This window comes from Spermophilus citellus (assembly GCF_964194105.1).
Source record: "Spermophilus citellus genome assembly, chromosome: 2".
Lineage (NCBI taxonomy): Eukaryota > Metazoa > Chordata > Mammalia > Rodentia > Sciuridae > Spermophilus > Spermophilus citellus.
Genome location: NC_138183.1, coordinates 70,334,316 through 70,353,316, shown reverse-complemented (window position 1 = coordinate 70,353,316; position 19,001 = coordinate 70,334,316). Strand labels below are relative to the sequence as shown.

Sequence of the window (19,001 nt, the reverse complement as noted above, 5' to 3'; positions counted from 1 at the left end):
AGTCTCAGAGTATCTTTTCATTCTGATGGGGTCATGTGCTCATTCTGAATCAATCATAATTGCCAAAGAAATCAAATGCTCCAACTAACTGAGCCAGAGTCACTGGTCTATACCTACAACTATGAGAGGTTCTCCTAAGAAAATTAGGATGCTTTACATTATAGAATGAAGGAATTCTGGGCAGTGTTATCAGATGTCCACTGTTAATCTCTTAAATGTTCTTTGCTTCAGTTTTTATCCTCATTCGGCTCCAATAAAATCGAGCCTTTGGAAAATACTTGTAAATTGAAGATAAGTCTGTGCAAGGAAAAATAACTTCGAGGTCACTGAATTCCAAGAAACTGAAATCATTGAAATTCTATGCCCTAGAGAGCAACATTTATTTCACAAATGTAGATATGCACACATTCTCAGATTCTGCAACAAGTTTTACATCCCTAAGCCAGAAGCCAGGAAAGTCTTTCCCAAATCTTTTTCCTCTGGGTAATAAACTAATAAGTTGTTGAGCTTCATATCTATTTCTCTACATGTGGAAAATTGCATGCAATTCTAATAGTACTAGTTTCCTGAGTTATTAGATTCTTCCAACTGAATTTGTTGAACCTTCTGTTATCTCCAATTCAGAAACATAATAGGCCTTCATTCTACAACTTAAAGCATACTAATTTTCTTTGGAAGAACCCTTCATAGTTTTAGGAATGGACCAGTTGACGCTGGCTCTGTTAGTTGAGCATTTAATTTCTTTGGAAGAAAGACTGGTAACAAAATATTTTGAGAAACTCCACCTATATTCATTAAAGTACATTACGATATTGGATAACAACTATTTCTTCATTGGTTGCTAAAGTTGAACTGGCAGACAGCATTTACTTTACAAGCCATCTCTGATCTAATAGGTAGTGGCGACTGGAGCACTATGCTGAAAGAATTTTGAAAATATATCCAAGTTCAGAGGGGAAAGAGTGCTATAATTGACTAGTTATGTCTGCCACATGCACAGCAATAGGAAGGAGTGGCATATGTGCTACTGGTTTGCAATAGCTAAGCTAAGAAGGTATTTCATTTATGCATTGTATGCCTTTCTTCCATAGCTGTGAGCCAAAAAAAAAAAAAAAAAAGACTTTTAACCTATCAAGAGTTAAAGTAATTGCCAAGATCATAGCTTGGGTAAGGCAAGCAAGGAGCACAAGGTGCAGAATATAAAGAGGTACTTTACTCTCAGGACCAAACAAGTAAAGAATTAGCACTTCCGTAACCATGGGAATAAGTACTTCCCCAAATTTTGTGCCTTGGTTTTCTCATTCAAGTCATACTATCCCTGACCACGAGGCTCTATCTTCTATAATTTATATAAGTAAAAAATGTGTAGAAACAAAAATGTTCAGGGGAAAAAACACTAACTACTGCACTTCTGTTAAAAACTTCCATAAATTTGGCACAGTGGTGTATGCCTATAATTCCAGCCACTTGGGAGGCTGAGACAGGAGGATTTCAAGTTGAGGCTCAGCAACTTAGTGAGACCCTGTCTCAAAGAAAAATAAAGGGGAATGCTGGTGATGTAGCACAGGCATAATCACTCGCCCAGAATGTGAAAGACCCTGGTTTCAATCCTTAGCACTTAAAAACAAAGAAAACACTTCCATAAAGAAACCATTGCTTATTAGTGTTATCTTATCAATATAAACACAACTGGCTATTTACCTGAAAGTCAAGACTTCAGGAGAAAAACACAGAAGTCGGAGATTTATTGAGCTATGACAAAGAGCCAAGTTAACTGAGTGTTGGCCTTTGCTTTTTAAAAACCAGGACCCTTGCTGTTTGTCCCTTAGGGTTGTTTTTGCTAATGTGGGGTTGTTTCAACTCAATTGTTGTTATATGAAGGGAAATGTTCCTTATATAAAATCTCCTGGTGGTTAAAAGTAGAAAGGAAATGTGGGGGTTTGAAGACTGGCTGCTCAATGTATGCTTTCAAAATGAATGTCAGCCAGGAACTCTTCTGGGTAGAACATCAGACCTGCCATAATCACAGCCTTGGTGAGGATCCTGGGGTTCTTTAATATTTATTTGTTTGTTTGTTTGTTTGTTTGCTTGTTTTTGGTACCAGGGATTGAACAACACAGAGGCACTAGACCACTGAGCCACATCCCCAGCCCTATTTGGCATTTTACTTGGAGTCAGGGTCCCACTGAGCTGCTTTTTGCCTTACCATTGCTGACGCTGGCTTTGAATTCTTGATCCTCCTGTCTCAGCATCCTGAGCCACTGAGATTACAGGTGTGCACCACCGCACCTGGCTAGGATCCTGGATTTCTGCTTCCACACTCCTACCTTCTGGGTTCCTATGGTCCAGTATTCAACTGGTCCCATGTTCTCTGGGCTCATACTGTGTTTTCTTACAGAATATTTCTTCCAACGTGCTGGAGGAGTCTGCAGTCTCTGATGACACCTTGTCACCCGATGAGGACGGGGTGTGCTCGGGCCGGTACTTCACTGAGAGCGGCCTGGTGGGCCTCCTGGAACAGGCCGCCGAGCTCTTCAGCACGGTCAGTGTCCAGAGGGCATCCCAGGGCTGAGCTCGGGAATGCCCAGCCTTAACGGCCTAGTGAGCCCTCTCCACAGATGCCAGGGGCATGCAGGACAGGGGCAGGGCCCAGGGAGGACTTTGATGTGCACAGATTGCGTCAGCTCTCCAAGGGAGGTGGGAAGGCCTTTCATCACTGCCATGTTCTGGTTTTCACTACATGCGTGTTGGCTGGACAGCAGTTTCACAGTATTATTTCCATTTAATAGGGATGGAAGCTAAGCCACAGCGAGGTGAAATGGCTTGCCCAGGGTTACACAATAAATGACGAGGCATGTTCTCACTCCCTCATTTTCTCTCTCAGAGAGAAAAAGATGGGAAGGAGCCACTGCAGGGAGAGGGCAGAAATCCATGGTGTCCTCCCTCCTAACAACCCAGTCATCTTCAAGAGCCTCACAGGCAGGACCAGCTCAGAGAAATGCAGGAGCAAAAACCACAGACACTCCCCACATTAGCCTAATCAGGGTCTGAATGCTCCAAATAAGAGAAAAAAATAGATAGAAGACGTCACTGGATTCAAATCAAAGAGAAAAGCCTCTTATCCATTTTTGCTTTAATGATCTCCTTCCCCCACATTGTAAGCCAAGTAAATATTTAATATTTCGCTATATTTAGAATAACCAATTAATTTTTCTCCCTATATTATTCTTTATTTTCTGCTTTTCACCTCCAAATTTTCTCCCTATAACTTCTATGTATATTAATTATTGTTTTAACCATTGTCTTCTTTTTTTTTCGTGCTTTCTCATTCAGGATTCAGAAAAGGTCCAATATACTCTTATTTTCTTGAAATTTTAGCTAGAATCCTGTTAACTCCCTGGTGGGCATGCAATGAGCATCTGTCTAGAGGAGGACCTCTGACGCTATTTAAATACATAAACGCTGCCTTCCTGAATGTTCTTAGTTTTCGGTGCCAAATCTTCTCTCCTTTTAGTCTGAGAAAGCCCTTCTCTTTAACATCTTCATATAGGACCATTTAGCAATGTGTCTGGGCCATTTTGAATGTTGAGATGCTGGGACAGCATTCCTGCTGCGTAAAATACTGGGACGCAGAGGTATATCCATTCTCCAGCACATTGTTTGCATAATAAACTCTGGTTGCTCTTAAGTTTCCATTGTATTAAATTTTCTTTGATGTTCTTCTCGTCTCTCTAAGGGAGGCTTGTATGAGACGGTTAATGAGGTCTATAAGCTGGTCATCCCCATTCTGGAAGCGCATCGAGACTTCCGGAAGCTGACTTCTACTCATGACAAGCTGCAGAAGGCCTTCGACAACATCATTAACAAGGTAGCTGGGGGTCTTTGCTAATGGGTACTGTTACTGAGCGGTAGATGACCTTGTCCTGGAGACGGTGGTCAATCCTCCTTCCTCTCTAGAAACTCATTGACCTTGAGCACATTACTGCAGTTCTCACCCATCAAACAGAAAAGGGCTCAAAACTGACAGAGGTCCAGATTTCACAGTGTGAAAGGCAGCTTGACTTACTTTATGACCTGGAAATGTGAGAATCTTTTAAATTCACATAAAATAAAGCCCAATAAATCTTTCATGGGATTTCTTTCGTTTCTATTTCCAAAATTTATTCTATAAACATTGAATTTGCTTAGTAGAGGGATTTTTGTTTACATCAACTGTAGAATTGATATGTTTGTAACATAATAAAAAACCCTTTTAACCCAGTGGATCCTCAAGAATGACATCACTAGAGAGAGGTTTTCTTATTTTGCTTAATAGGATCACAAGAGAATGTTTGGAACTTACTTCCGAGTTGGTTTCTATGGATCCAAATTTGGGGATTTGGATGAGCAGGAATTTGTTTACAAGGAACCCGCAATTACAAAGCTTCCTGAGATCTCACATAGACTAGAGGTAAGAAAAGTGATTTTGTGTGCTTGCTATTATATACTTCACAAAAACAAGTTAGAGTGAATCACTACCAAAAAGGAAAAAAAAAGGCCAGGATTCAGCATTGAGGTATACATACATTTTCCACATTACATTTATTATGTATTTATTATATGAAGGGTTAGCTGAGATCATGAGGTAAAGCAAGATTTGCATAGTTTTCCCCTAAGATCCTGTACATGTCTTTAAAAATTTATAAATTTACATCATGAATGTTTATTTTCAAGTCATTTAAAATCCAGTCAATGTCACATCTTCTTATGCTCCATTCCCAATGTTAGTAATATATACTAACAGATGCAGAGTAAAAGGGTTTTTTAGGGTGAAGTTTGCCATCTTAACTTCTAAGCAATCCAATCATACTTCTGAGTCACCCTCCTGCTGTCATTGTGGTGTTGCTGGACAGCACAGGCTGTTCTGATAAGGACATTCTTGACAGTAGCTGCAACCTGCCATCTACACTTGGTCAGTAATGTAACAATAAAAAGCAGCATGTTCTGGCAGGAAAGGCTGAAAAGATGGACAAAAAATAAACTGTGTGAAGAAAAATCCAAAAAAAAAAAAAAAAGAAAAGAAAAGAAACAGTTATTGAAAGGAAGACTATCAAAAACCCAGGAAGAAACCCAAGGGGTGCCTCCAAAACAGCACCTTTTGGGGCTGAGTGACTAAGGTGGCCTGAAGTGCTGACAACTATTAACCAAAGAGTCACTCCTTATTCTTTCTTGCTATTGCTTGGGATATATGCCCTTTTATGTCTGTAAAACTTAAAACACTTTTGTTACCTAATTGCTCCTTGAACTATTATCCCTGCCAAATAAGAAAAGGACTTTTATCCTTACTTGACTCAAAGAAGCCATGGCCCAGAGTGGTTGGGCGTCTTGCCCAAAGACAATAAGCTCATAAGAAGGAAAAGTAGTCACTGACTCAGGCCAATTGGTTCCCTAATATTGTTCCCCCAACTTAGAATTAAAGGTGTATATGTTGTTTTCTTGCACATAGTGGTTTGCCACATGATGGGAAGCCTGGTGACCTCTAAGTTCTCAAGATACAAAAAGAGGTAAACTGTGCCATACCTCTGCAGATGCCTCAGGAAATAGGATGATGCTCACTGAATTCGAGACAGGGTGTACACTTTGTAGAGAATCATATATCAATTGACGGTGCTGGACTTCCTCATATTTTTATTTATGTCTCAGGAAATGCTGAACTGTGCTCATTAGCTCAGAGGGACTCTGAATAATCAATGAACAAACTGCACTTGTTCCAAACTTACTCCACTGCTGAGAAGACAGAAAGTTGCATTATGTTAAAATTACCTTTATAAACTATTGTTTCCTCTTACCTAGGGGTTTTATGGTCAGTGTTTCGGTGCAGAATTTGTGGAAGTGATAAAAGATTCTACCCCAGTGGACAAAAACAAGTTGGATCCTAACAAGGTATGGAGAAAATTTGCCAAAAAGAACCATCAGGTTCTTGAGTCCCCTTATGCTACCCTCAGAATACAAAATGACCTCCCTCTGTCTGAATTGACTCACCAGTCATTTAAAGGCAACCAAAAATTTTTGTCTAAGGGCTCCATTATAGATTTATTAGGTCTTTAATTCCACCCCTGCCCCCAGTACTAGGGATTTAACCAAGGAACATCCTATCCCTAAGCTACATCCCAAGTCCTTTCTGTAAATATTTATTTTGACACAGGGATTTCATTCAGTTTCCAGGTGGGCCCTGAATTTGCAGTCTTCCTTCCTCAGCCTCCCCAGTATCAGGAATTACAGGTGTGCACAACCACACCCAGCAACTGATTAGGTCTTCAAGAAAACATACTCAAAGGCACGAATCACAACAGGAGCTTTCATTTATCAAATCCCAACTGGAACTGGGGACGTAGCTCAGTGATAGAGTGCTTTTCTAGCATGCGGGAGGCCCTGGGTTCAATCCCCAGTATCAGAAAGAAAGAAAAAAAAATGCCCACAGTGTTTCTGGTACTGCATCAGACCCTTTATCATCCTTTCATTTCATTCCCAAACAGCCCTCAAAAATAGGCTTTGTTGGGGCTGGGGATGTGGCTCAAGCGGTAATGCGCTCACCTGGCATGCACGGAGCACTGGGTTCGATCTCAGCACCACATAAAATAAAAAATAAAGATGTTGTGTTCACCGAAAACTGAAAAATAAATATTAAAAAATATTCTCTCTCTCTTTCTCTCTCTCTCTCTCTCTCTCTCTCTCTCTCTCTCTCTTTAGAAAAAAAGTTTTAAAAATAGGCTTTGTTGTTTCTGTTTCCAGATATGGAAACTGAGGTAATAGAAATATTGGGCAATTTTCCAAGAATATCAAAGTGACAGAGCCAATACTCCAACGTGGGGTCTGTCATGTCCAAACCCACATCACTGCTCTTTACTGGCTTTCTATAAACTCTTTAGACTCTCAATTTACAACATGTTTAAAAAATGTAGACTTCTGCCTGACAGCTATTTTTTCCCATACTTTTATCAGTCATTGTAATTGTACATACAGTGGGATTTGTTGTTACATATTTGCACATGCCCGCAATGTAATGATATAATTTGGCCAGTGTCATTCCCCTGACTGTATTTAAAGGTATCATTCTTTAGGCTGCAGGTACTCCTTCCAGCCGAGTGCAGGATCTCTGTGCTTTTGGAGAAATGACAAAAAGGGCTTGACCTTCAGTTTTCCCATGTTTATCCCAGGCTATTCCATTTCACCCCCACCTACGTGTACCTCAATACAACTCTGATGCTTACCACCCAGAATTAGTATCAGACTCCACAAGCTCAGTCCTCCATCGAACTCAGAGGCACTCAGCCACTGAGCCACATCCCCAGCCCTATTTTGTATTTGATTTAGAGACAGGGTCTCCCTGAGTTGCTTAGTGCCTCACTTTTGCTGAGGCTGGCTTTGAACTCATGATCCTCCTGTCGCAAACTATCGGGCTGCTGGAATCACAGACGTGTGCCATAGCACCTTGCCCACATTTCTAACTAGCTACAAATTTAGGAGTTTCCATGACACCTCTAAGGTCAGATAATTCACTAGAATGACTCACAGAACTCAAGAAATACCATTCTTCTGATTACAGACATACAATGAAGGGCACACATAGGCAAAGGTCTGGGATAGAGCACATAGTTTCTGTGCCCTTGCTGAGTAGAATCCAGGCACAGTACTCTGCCAGCACATCACTGATTCTCCGGGTGACCAGTTTTTATTGGGGTTTCATGACATAGGTGTGTTTGAATAAATCAGTAGCCACATGATAAAACACACTGTCCAGCCCCTCCCCCTTCTCAAAGCTCAGGCAGGCCCAAAGTTCCAGCAGTCTGATCATAAGATTGGTCTTTTTGGTGACCACCTGAAGCTATTCATAAGGCCAAGGCTGGTCACCTCATTAGCATAGCAAAGACTCCTGTCACTCAGGAAATTCCAAGGGTTTTTGAAGCTCTGTGGAGAAAACAGGGACAAAGAGCCAACATATTCTTTATATTGCCACAGGGGGAGAACTGCCTGCCCGGTCCACTTCACAGCACATATGATGTTCTGGGCTGCTGGAAATAACGCAATGCAGGTGCTATAAAGGACCAGGGACAGGGAGCACTCACCATCTGATAGTACTGTATGTGAACTGTGAACCATCCAGACTCCTCCCTCAGCTCTGTCTTCTGGGATGTTATGAAGATGATGCAAATAGGGAGGAACTAGCCATATTTCAGAGTTTGCTTTTCTTCTACATTTTTCAGAATATTTGCTTGTTTAAGACACATTCCTAGCCTAGACTTGAAAATAGTAACTGTGATAAGAGTTGAACTAAGCTTTAGACAGAAATATCTGGAGCCCTTGGATTGGCTGAGTGTCCCAGAGCAATCTGTGCATAGTGTAAACTATGCAGAATCACCACTGACCTCAAGAATCACCACTAACACAAGGACCACATCTCCTCTCTTCTTAAATCCCCAAGGTGGGTTATGAGAGCTTGGATTAGAGCCTAAATCCAGAATCACAACCAGCTTTCATTATACTAAATAGTGATTCATGGTCTGAGGTCAGTGACCCCACCCGTCCACTCCCCTGGGTGGGTGTCCCAGCATCTGTGCCCACTGCCATTCTTTTTCTTTCTTTCTTTATTTTTTAAAGATGCCTTTCTGCTGCATAGTGGTGCACACCTGTAATCCCAACAACTCAGGAAGCAGAGGCAGGAGGATGGCAAGTTGGATGGAGGTTAGCCTCAGCAACTTAGCGAGACCCTGCCTCAAAAATAAAAAAATAAAAAGGAAGGGGATATAACTCAGTGGTAGAGCACCTGAGGGCTCAATCCCCAGTACCATAAAAAAATAAAAATAAAGATACCTTCTTAATTAATAAGCACCTTTTTCACTGTGTATGTGTGCACACATGCATATGAGTGTGTTTAAATGTTGCACATACAGTTAAATTCAATGTTGCACATACAGTTAAATTCAATGTTTTAGTTTTAGTTCTTTGAGCTTTGACCAATATGTGTAGCCACAATCATGATACATCACTCCAAAACATTTCCCCATGCTGCTTTCTAGTGATTTTCTGTTTCCAGCCCTGACAGTCCTTCATCTGTATTCCATCTCTGTAACCAGTGTCTCTTCCAGAAAGTACCCATGTGGAATCACACATAGCCATTTGAGGCTGGCTTCTCTCACTTAGCATGGCCCATCTGGTGCATCCATATTGTTCTGATTCAGTCCTGCCTATTGATGAAAACTATTCTGCTCTCTTCCTGTGCCACCGTTTGTTTATCCCTTTGGTTTGGTTTATTTCTAGTTTTTGATTTATGAATAATGTGATTATCGACGTTTGTGTACAGAGTTTTGTGTGGCTATAAGTTTTCATTTCTCTTGAACACCCATGTAGGTAGGAATGAGATCGCAGGGCTGAGGGCCAGTTCATTAACTATATGAGAAGTTGCTAACCTGTTTTGCCCTGTGGCTGTGTATCCTGCATCCCCTCATCTGTGCATGAAAGTTTCAGCTGCTCTAGGTCCCTGCCAGCACTTGGTACTATTAGTTTTCTTAGTCTGACCATGCACACTTTCTAAGTGTGTTACAGTCATGGTAACTCTGGAAAATAAAGCTTGGCTCTTAGGAATAGCGGTTTGCAAATCTCCATACTGAGGCTTCTGTTGGATCGGTCTGCTCTGCTTGGAAAGAGCAGCTGGTGTTGCAGACTCTTCCCACAGGCACATTCCTCTCCTCTTCCTCATGGCCCTTTCTTTCCCTGGGGTGGAAAGGAGGAGCTGCCGGTTCTGAATGCTCCCTTGATGCACTCAGCCCCAGTAGCTTCCACACGCCTTGTTCCAGCACGCCCTTCAGTGTGTCATGGATCCTCTTTGCAGAATGGCTCATCTCCTCCTTCCCCTTGCCTCTCCCTCCAGGCCTACATACAGATCACTTTTGTGGAACCTTACTTTGATGAGTATGAGATGAAAGACAGGGTAACCTACTTTGAGAAGAATTTCAACCTGCGGAGGTTCATGTACACCACCCCCTTCACCCTCGAGGGACGGCCTCGTGGAGAGCTGCACGAGCAGTACCGGAGGAACACGGTCCTGACCACCATGCACGCCTTCCCCTACATCAAGACCAGGATCAGCGTCATCCAGAAGGAGGAGGTAACGTGCCCAGAGGGGAACAGCCACCATGAAGGAGTGGGCCTGGGTGACTCCCCCAGGACACACACAGCTGAGCACTCCCTCAAAGGAGGCTGGAGTGAAACATGAAGAGGGGCACACTTAAAATACTGTGATTGACCCAGCAGCCCAGGAGGCTAAATCGGGAGGATCTCAAGTTCAAAGTGAAGCGCTAAGCAACTCAGTGAGACCCTGTCTCTAAATAAAATACAAAATTGGGCTGGGGGTGTGGCTGAGTGGTTGATTGCCCCTGAGTTTAATCCCCAGCCCCCCTTTCCCCCAAAAAAAATAATACTATGATTGAGCCAAACCCTCATGGTGCCAGGGAATCCCATTTAGGCATGTACGTGTTTTATAGCCCTGTTTTATATTAACTATTCAACACTTTAGAGCTATATCTCTAGTGTAAATACATTTACATATTTAATTGCAATGTTTAATATTTATTTCTATTTAAAATATGTACTTACATAAAATGTATATACAGTTGTCCCTTCATATCCTCCACAGCCATCCAGTCAACTAACCACAGACTGAAATACTTGGGGAGAATCTTGCATCTATACTGAACACATAGAGACTTTTTTCTCCTCTCTATTCCCTAAACAATATGCTTTGACTCTATTTACATAGCATTTGCACTGAGTTAGGTACTGTAAGTTATCTAGAAATGGTTTAAAGTACAGGAAGTATGTACACATACTATACCATTTTATGGGAAGGGCTTGAGCATCCTCAGATTTGAGTATGGGAAGGGGTGTCCTGGAACCAATGCCCATGGGATGAATTATTTAAGTTTTAAATATTTTATGTAAAATTTTTAAATATCTAAAAGCTCATAAATGATTTAGGCATGTTTTTTGTTAATTATTGGAGACAGGTGCCTGAGTGAGCAACCCCATGGAGTTAGTGGTGTGTTATTGGAAGAGACCAAGAGATAAGTGAACCAACTGACTTCTAGTCCATGCTTCTTCCTGTGACTTTGCACAAGCTACTTGTCCCCAGTTTCTTCATCTATATACTGGCAGGAAAGACCTCTGTGTACAGAAGACAGTTGACCTGTTTTAATAGGACTGATCAAAAAAAATCCGCAATGCGGACTTAGTAGCACAGCCATATAATTCCAGCAACTCTGGAGGCTGAGGCAGGAGGAATGCTAGTTCAAAGCCAGCCTCAGTAACTTAGCGAGGCCCTATGCAATTTAGCAAGACCCTGTCTTAAAATGAAAAGGGCTGGGAATGTGGCTCAGTAGTTAAGTACCCCTAGGTTTAATCCCCAGTTTAAAAAAAAAGGAAAGAAAAAAAGAAAGTTCTTAAACCACAGAATTGTTCAAAATTATATGCTATAAGCATTTTATTTTTCTTTAAAACAGCTACATGTACCTATTCATGTCATCTTTTTTTTTTTTATATAGTGACACAACCTTCTCTGATTATGGGTTCACTGATCACAATTCAGCATTGTCTTTCTTGTATAAACCACACCCATAGTGCATTGTCCATGATTTTCAGTTTTGCTTTCTGTAAAGAAGAATGAGGCCTTAAAGATTCTTGTTTAACAATATGAGAGTAGAAAGCTTCTAGATTTTTATGATTTCTTCCCCTAGCCTTTTATAGTTGTCTTGAGCACACCTAATATGACAGGAATTTTTATAACAGCTCACTTTCATGTTGTCTTGCCCAAGCACTCAGCTCAGTTGTCTTAGAAACAACTCTTTTTCTATCCACACCCATAGTTCATCAGTTTAGGCTTTATTTAATTAGATTAGGTCATTAAAATAACAAGTATAACAGGCATCATCAAGTCGGTGAGCAGTAGATGGCTTGTGAATATCCACTTCATTGGGCAAGCACAGCAATGGCTGAGCCCGTCAGCCAATGTTGAGTAAGACATCCGTGTCAGCGAAGGGGATTCACAGAGGGCACAGAGAGCATGACCTGGGGACTCAGTCAACAGGAGGTGGGTTTGGAAGGCATTCCTGTGTTTCTTATTGTTTTGACTTTTGAACACTAAATTATTCTAGGCATAGCACAGAAATAACTTGATGACCTCACTGAAGACCTCTGTCCAAATGGGGTCACATTCAGAGCTACTGGAGGTTAGGACTTCAACATATGAATTTGGGGGATAGGAATTAACCCATCACATTCAGGATCAGAATGGAAAGAACTTATGAATGCAGACATAATAGGACCTTGCTATTGACTACCTGTGTCGTTTTATAGAACTTAAGCTTATAAATCCCCCTTTGAGTATAAAATGGAAAGAATGGGAAAATTGTTTAAAAGAATAAATGTTACATGTATATAAAGTTCCTGGAACATGGTAAGTACTCTGGACACGTTAGGTCCTTCCTTCTTTTAAACCTATTAAGATTACTCAGAAAGTCTTCGCTGCTTTTTCAAATCCAGGTGCCCTCTCTGTTATAGCTCCAGGTTTGTTCATGGCTTGGGAGATCAGACAGTAACTTCCCCACATTTGTATCTTATGCTCAGTTTGTTTTGACTCCAATGGAAGTTGCCATTGAAGACATGAAGAAGAAGACCCTGCAGTTAGCAGTGGCCATTAACCAGGAGCCCCCTGATGCAAAGATGCTTCAGATGGTGCTTCAGGGCTCTGTAGGAGCCACTGTAAATCAGGTAACAAGTGAGCTGGTGGCAGCTCCTCTAGTTCTCAGTGTTTTGGTTGTGATGTCTACCTCCTTCCTTGGGGTTGATAAGTCTGATCCACGTACAAACAATGTTTCTAAATTTAAACTGAACACTCATGTGGTTTAGAAGACTTTTAGGAGGCCTCTTTTTTGTTTAACAACTTAAGGTAGAAAAGAAATCCTAGAGATAAGCAGACCAGGTTTAAGGAATGCCACATCAGGGCCAGACCTGGCAGTATGATCCAGGACTGGGGTCCTGTTGAAGAGAGCTTAGTCATGCCCGGTATAGGCAAGGTTGTTTCAGGACTTAAGACTAAGCTAAGCCTCTCTGTAAGAGAGAGGAGCAAAGGCTTAGACCATCCAGCTCCTGGATCAGTAACCAGATGAACTGACAGGCCAAGGGCCTTGCCAGCAAGGAGTTCCTGGGAATCAGGCTCCTTAGGTCACTTCAGACCCGACTAGACCTTCTTAGACTTCTTAGAACTCTAATTCCTAAACTCAGCATGGGACTAAGCCTGTCTCAAATGGAGGGAGGTACTAGCCTAGAACTCTCTATTCAGTGGGCCCCCTTAATGTCAGTTCTAGATGCTCCCTTGTCCCACCCTCCACACTCAAAAATTCAAGGCGCATCATGATTCTTTACTCACTGAACACATTCTCCATCTGAGGATTCACTAGCAAAATTCTGAGTCCACTTAACATCAAGAGAACTGAAACAGCTACAGGAGAAATGACTGTTGCCTTTCCAAGATCAGAAAATAATTAGGAAGATTTTGTTTTTGTAAGTGCCAATCCTTTCATGGAAGACTCAGTAAATCCATAGCCACAGACTATCTGAGTCCTGTACAGCTCTCCGACTCTAACTGGCACTTGTGCAAAATGATGTCAACACTAGGGTAACCAGATAAGTGGGTATGAGCAGAGAGATAAAGCAATTTTTAGAAAAACTGGAAGCACATAACTTTTGATGCATTTGCTTTACCTTTATGTATCAAGGAAAGCCTATTTATACCTGTGAGTATTCTCCTAAAACTTAGGATTCCTCCTAAGGAATCAGAGTTACCTGAGAAGCTCAAGACCTTCCTTGACTTTTTGTTTTAGTCAAACCAACTACAAAATTAAATGTTAAAACTAAGAAGCCACTCCAACATTTTCTCCAAATAATGTAATTTTCTTTCCAATATCAATTTTGTTTTCTTACTTTTTTCCATCAGGGACCACTGGAAGTAGCCCAAGTGTTCTTGGCCGAAATTCCAGCTGACCCAAAACTCTATCGACATCACAACAAGTTGAGGTTATGCTTTAAGGAATTCATAATGAGGTAAGAATGGAAATGGGTGGGAATTTCAGTACAGCAGTGGTTCTCTAAATGTGTTCCCCATACCAGCATCTTTAGTATCACTTGAGAACCTACTAAAAAGATAAGATGGTGCTGGAGATATAGCTTAATGGTAGAACACTTACCTAGCATGCACAAGACTCTGGGCTTAATCCTCAGCACTGCAAATATAGAAAGGGAGGCAGGGAGGGAGGAGGGAAGGAAGGAAGGAAGGAAGGAAGGAAGGAAGGAAGGAAGGAAGGAAGGAAGGAAAGAAGGAGTCTTAGGCACCTCTCACCTACCCAATCCCATGGGGTGGGTTCCAGCAATTTCTGCATTAAAAGTTCTGCTGGGGACTGGGGTTGTGGTTCAGTGGTAGAGCGCTTGCCTAGCACATGTGAGGCACTGGGTCCAATCCTCATCACCACATAAAAATATATAAATAAAATTAAGTATTTTATTTTATTTTATTTTAAAAGTCCTGCTGAGTGATGCTGATGTGCACTGAAGTTTGAGAACCACTGCAGTAGAGCAGTACTACATCTACTACTAATAAGTAATTTATACTTGAACTGTGAAGTGCCACTTCATGTCTACAATCTCATGAATGGCTCACAATCACAGTGTAAGACAGGTACATCATCATCCTCATTTTACAAAAGAGGAATCAGAGGTTCAGAGATGGGATGTGATTTCACTTACAGTCACATAGCCAGTCAGTGGCTGAGTTCAAACCAGGTGTTCTGCATCTGAACAGTCCACATTTCCACTGATGTTCTGATAGTCCACTGATGCATTAGTGTCCCAGAAGTTCTTAGCATTGACAATTTTTGTAATTTCCCAAATCATAAATAACTTGTTTTTAAAAACCGAGAAAGAGATACTGCCTCAAATGGAGAGGTAAAGGTAAGGTTCTCAAGCTGGGATTTTGCAAAAGTGTCATCCTGAAGACACTTCCCCTTGTCACACAGGCCTCATCTCTGCTTCTGAATTCTGCAGTGGAACTGGCTTCTAGAGCAGCTGGGTCAGCCTGGACAGGAAGTAGGTCTCTGGGCAGTCTTGGAATCTCTTAGAATATAGACAGGTGTATTGTATCTCTGAGACCTTAAAAGAATTACTAGGAAGGATGTGATGGCATTTCACCTACAAAAGAAAAGGACGTCAGAAAAATGTATGCCAATGTTTCTTTTTATCTAGAATCTTAGAGCAGCAGTTGGGATTTGGATATGAAGTGTCCCCTAGGAGCTCCTGTATTAATGTAGGAATGTTCAAGGAGAAATGCTTGGATTAGGGGAACCATAACCTTATCACTCCATCTTAATTTGAATACGGACAAACTAGGTGATAACTGTAGGCAGGTGGGACATGGCTGGAGGAGGTGGGTCACTTGGAATGTGAGCTGGAAGGGTTCATCTTCCCTGTGGCCCTTTTTCTCTTGCTCTCTCTGTTTCCTGGCTTCCATGATATTAACCCTCACCTTGGGCCCAGAACAATGGGGTCAGCCAACCATAGACTAAACCTCTGAAACTATGAGCTCAAAATAAACTTTTCTTCCTCTAAATTGTTCTTGTCAGATATTTTTGTCACAGAAACAAGAAGCTGACTAACACCATAGCATATAAAGGATAGGAATAAGCTTACTTGACAGAATGAGGAGAAAGGAGGCCAAAAGTTAAAGTTTGTTAAAGTCATTGAAAACTCATCAGGATGCTAGGGTTGGGTGAGGTTGGAAATATGGCCTTCAAAGGTTGCAGTGGTCCAGGGCTCTCTGGACTTCTGAAGGGACCTGTGAAATCTTTAGTGAGTACTTTCTGTGACCCAGGTATGATATTAGGGGAACAAGAGCAGGGAGCATCTGTTCTTGATGATCGTCCACACCAAATAACAACACAAAGCAGCCTGCGCTAAGAACTCTAAGTGTTCTAAATATAGGACTACAGAGATAAGAAAAGGCAGGTCCACTACAGAATGGAGTGATTAGAACAGGCTTTGTGGAAAAACGCCACTTAAACCTTGTCTTGACTATCTGTTGGGAAGAAAAGGGGTAGTGGGAAGAGGAAGCCAATACTGGTAATTGGACCATCATGACCGCAAGACTTGGAGTCAGGAATGCCGACGGTGCTTCTGGACTCCTCTCAGTCCTGCTAGAGCAGCATGTTCTTGAAAGCCTGCCAGGACAGAAAGCAAAGATCAGAGAGGCGACAATATTAGTAAACAGGACTTTGCGTACAGTTTAAATGTAAAGGGAAGCTTATTAGGGAAGAAGTGATTTTCCTTTTGCTTATAGTTCAAACTGATTTCCTGTACTACATCTTCAATCTAATATCTTGTGGGTGTGATCATCTCCAGGACTCCACCTGGTTAAATATATCTAAGAAATCCTTATTGAACTCACATTCCTAATTAGCTCCCAGCCCCAGAAAAAGTTACTACAAATGGAGCTGAGAAAACTAGACTCAGGCAAGAGACACAAAAGACAATTGGGATTTTCTAGGAATGGTCCTTTAATGAAGTTATAATTTAGTTTTTGAGGATGTTATCTATCTTTCGCCCAACGTGGCCTGCAAAAATGCTAAATTTGGGGCTGGGCACGGTGGCACATGTCTGTAATCCCAGCAGCTTGGGAGGCTGAGGCAGGAGGATCTTGAGTTCAAAGCCAGCCTCAGCAACGGAAAGATGCTAATCAACTCAGTGAGACCCTGTCTCTAAATAAAATACAAAATAGGGCTGAGGATATGGCTCAGTGGTCAAGGGCCCCTGGGTTCAATCCCTGGTACTCCCTACCCGCAAAAAAGCTGATTTTTAAAATTGAATTCACCATTTGAAATGCTATTCTCCACCCCTCTCAGTGATCATTCCCATCCTGATGAGACCAGACTGTAGGCCCACTTTCCTGGCTGCCCTTGGCCTGTGGCATTTTGTTCTGGGAATGCCAGGAGACCATCAGTGCTTCCCAAACTTCCCTGCACTTACACAGGACCTGGTCTTGTCAAAATATAGGTCCTATTTGGGGTAAAAATGGGAGTTCATAACCCACTTGATTCTAATGTATGAAATATAATATGTCAAGAGCTTTGTAATGTTGTGAACAACCAATAAAAATATATATATATATATATATATAGGTCCTGATTTAGTAGGTCTGAGACTAGGGCCTGAGACTGCACTTCTAATCAATTCCCAGGTGCTGATGCTACAGCTGGATAGAGGAGACTGAGTAAAAGAGGCTGTAGAGTTTGCTTGATTGCATCCCTTTCACATTTTTCCCCTACCCCAGACCTAAACTCCTCAGGCCATCTCTGTTGTCATTGGCCTCTTTTACCTTCCCCATCTTCCCTTCAAAAAAGTAAAAGTTCTCAAACTGCTACTCCTCCAACCAACATCAGCAAACCCTTAGCACAACTTCCTGCCACATGTATGGGGAGACGAAGTCCCAATTCAAATGGGACAAGACGAAGCGGGGCTGGCGCACGGTTGCCATGTTGTCTCAGGACAGCAATGATGACAAAGATGTTTCATTGTTTGACACAGAAGAGACAACTAATAGACCAAGAAAATCCAAAACCTGACATCCAGTGGCATCATTCTTCCATTTGTTCTTCCGAGTCAGTGCCATTATAGTCTATCTTCTCTGTGAATTGCTCAGCAGCAGCTTTATTGCCTGTATGGTGACGATTATCCTGTTGTTGTCATGTGACTTTGGGGCATGAAGAATGTCACAGGTAGACTGATGGTAGGCCTTCCGCAGTGGAATCATATTGATGATGATGGAAAGAATCATTGGGTGTTTGAGTCCAGAAAGGCATCTCCTCAGGAGAATAACACTATTTCAGAGGCTGAATCAAGAATCTCTTGGTTAAAACTAATTGCCTGTCCAGTGCTGTGGGTGATATTTGCCTTTAGTGCTCTCTTCTCCTTCAGAGTGAAATGGTTGGCTGTGGTTATCATGGGTGTGGTACTACAGAGTGCCAACCTGTGTGGTTACATCAGGTGCAAAGCGGGCAGCCGGAAGAATTTAACCAGCATGGCTATCTCATATCTTAGAAAGCAGTTTTTAAAGCAAAACACTGGAAATGAACAGAGAGAAAGCTTATGTTCTCTGTGATATTGGGGAAGGGCAAAGAGATTCTTGATTATGAACTGTTTAGAGCTCAGTCCAGTTGCATAGAGGAACATTGTTTTTTTGTTTGTTTTGTTTTCACTTACAAAGTTACTATGAAAATTGTTTTCTTTTTTTAAACAAAGTTTTTATTTTCTTTTTCTAGTAGTTGAGGCTGGGAAGTATGATGATATCACTAGAAACATTGTCAGAATTTATTTTATGGTGTACATATGTATGCATATAGTAATGTATCAGTATATCCCAAATTAATGTGTTAGGTTTACACATATTACGGAGATATTTGCATTTTGATCCATAGAATATAGGATATTCTTAGTCTGTCTCAAAGGTATGTGTGTTTACATACTATTTCTGTAGATTATTTTCAGAAATAAGTTGATTCCATGATTAAGAATAAGCACTTGGCTTGTGTATGAGTTAAAAAGTTAGAAAAAAATGTTAATTTTAAATATATACTTCATGTTGAAATTGCTTACCTTAGACATGCACAAGTGAAAACCAAATTCAGGCTGGTAGTGTTAACTAGTTTCTAAGATTTTCTTTTATTTTTATACTTAAGGCCTAAATAATAAATGGAATCTTTATAGTTTATGTTTAAGGGATTCCCAGGGATTGCTGCTATTCTATTTATTTCATGGAAAGGATAGTCAGATTTTTATTTTGGAACTTCTTGGAAATTCTTTGGTGGTCTTTGGACTAATAAAATCTTTTAGTACTAACTTAATATTATTCTTACATCATAGTAAGA

General features: G+C 41.2%; 2 protein-coding genes and 1 long non-coding RNA gene across 4 annotated transcripts in view; 2 read left to right on the top strand and 1 right to left on the bottom strand.

The window, feature by feature from the left end:
• Positions 1-19,001, bottom strand: part of LOC308641148 — a 438,634-nt gene that overhangs the window by 191,472 nt on the left and 228,161 nt on the right. The gene's annotated exons all lie outside the window — the stretch shown is intronic.
• Positions 1-19,001, top strand: part of DOCK8 (dedicator of cytokinesis 8) — a 217,955-nt gene that overhangs the window by 188,036 nt on the left and 10,918 nt on the right. For both annotated transcript variants that reach the window (XM_081279440.1, XM_081279441.1), the window contains 7 exons: positions 2,399-2,542; positions 3,737-3,868; positions 4,316-4,450; positions 5,833-5,922; positions 9,908-10,144; positions 12,658-12,801; positions 14,027-14,133. In XM_081279440.1, coding sequence (XP_081135566.1) covers positions 2,399-2,542; positions 3,737-3,868; positions 4,316-4,450; positions 5,833-5,922; positions 9,908-10,144; positions 12,658-12,801; positions 14,027-14,133 — 989 coding nt within the window. The remainder of the gene's footprint in view (positions 1-2,398; positions 2,543-3,736; positions 3,869-4,315; positions 4,451-5,832; positions 5,923-9,907; positions 10,145-12,657; positions 12,802-14,026; positions 14,134-19,001) is intronic.
• LOC308634507 (Golgi apparatus membrane protein TVP23 homolog B-like) lies at positions 17,809-18,235 on the top strand (the record flags this gene model as incomplete). Its single annotated transcript, XM_081268365.1, has 1 exon — positions 17,809-18,235. The coding sequence occupies exon 1, from the start codon at positions 17,837-17,839 to the stop codon at positions 18,233-18,235; it is 399 nt and encodes a 132-aa protein (XP_081124491.1). The 5' UTR covers positions 17,809-17,836.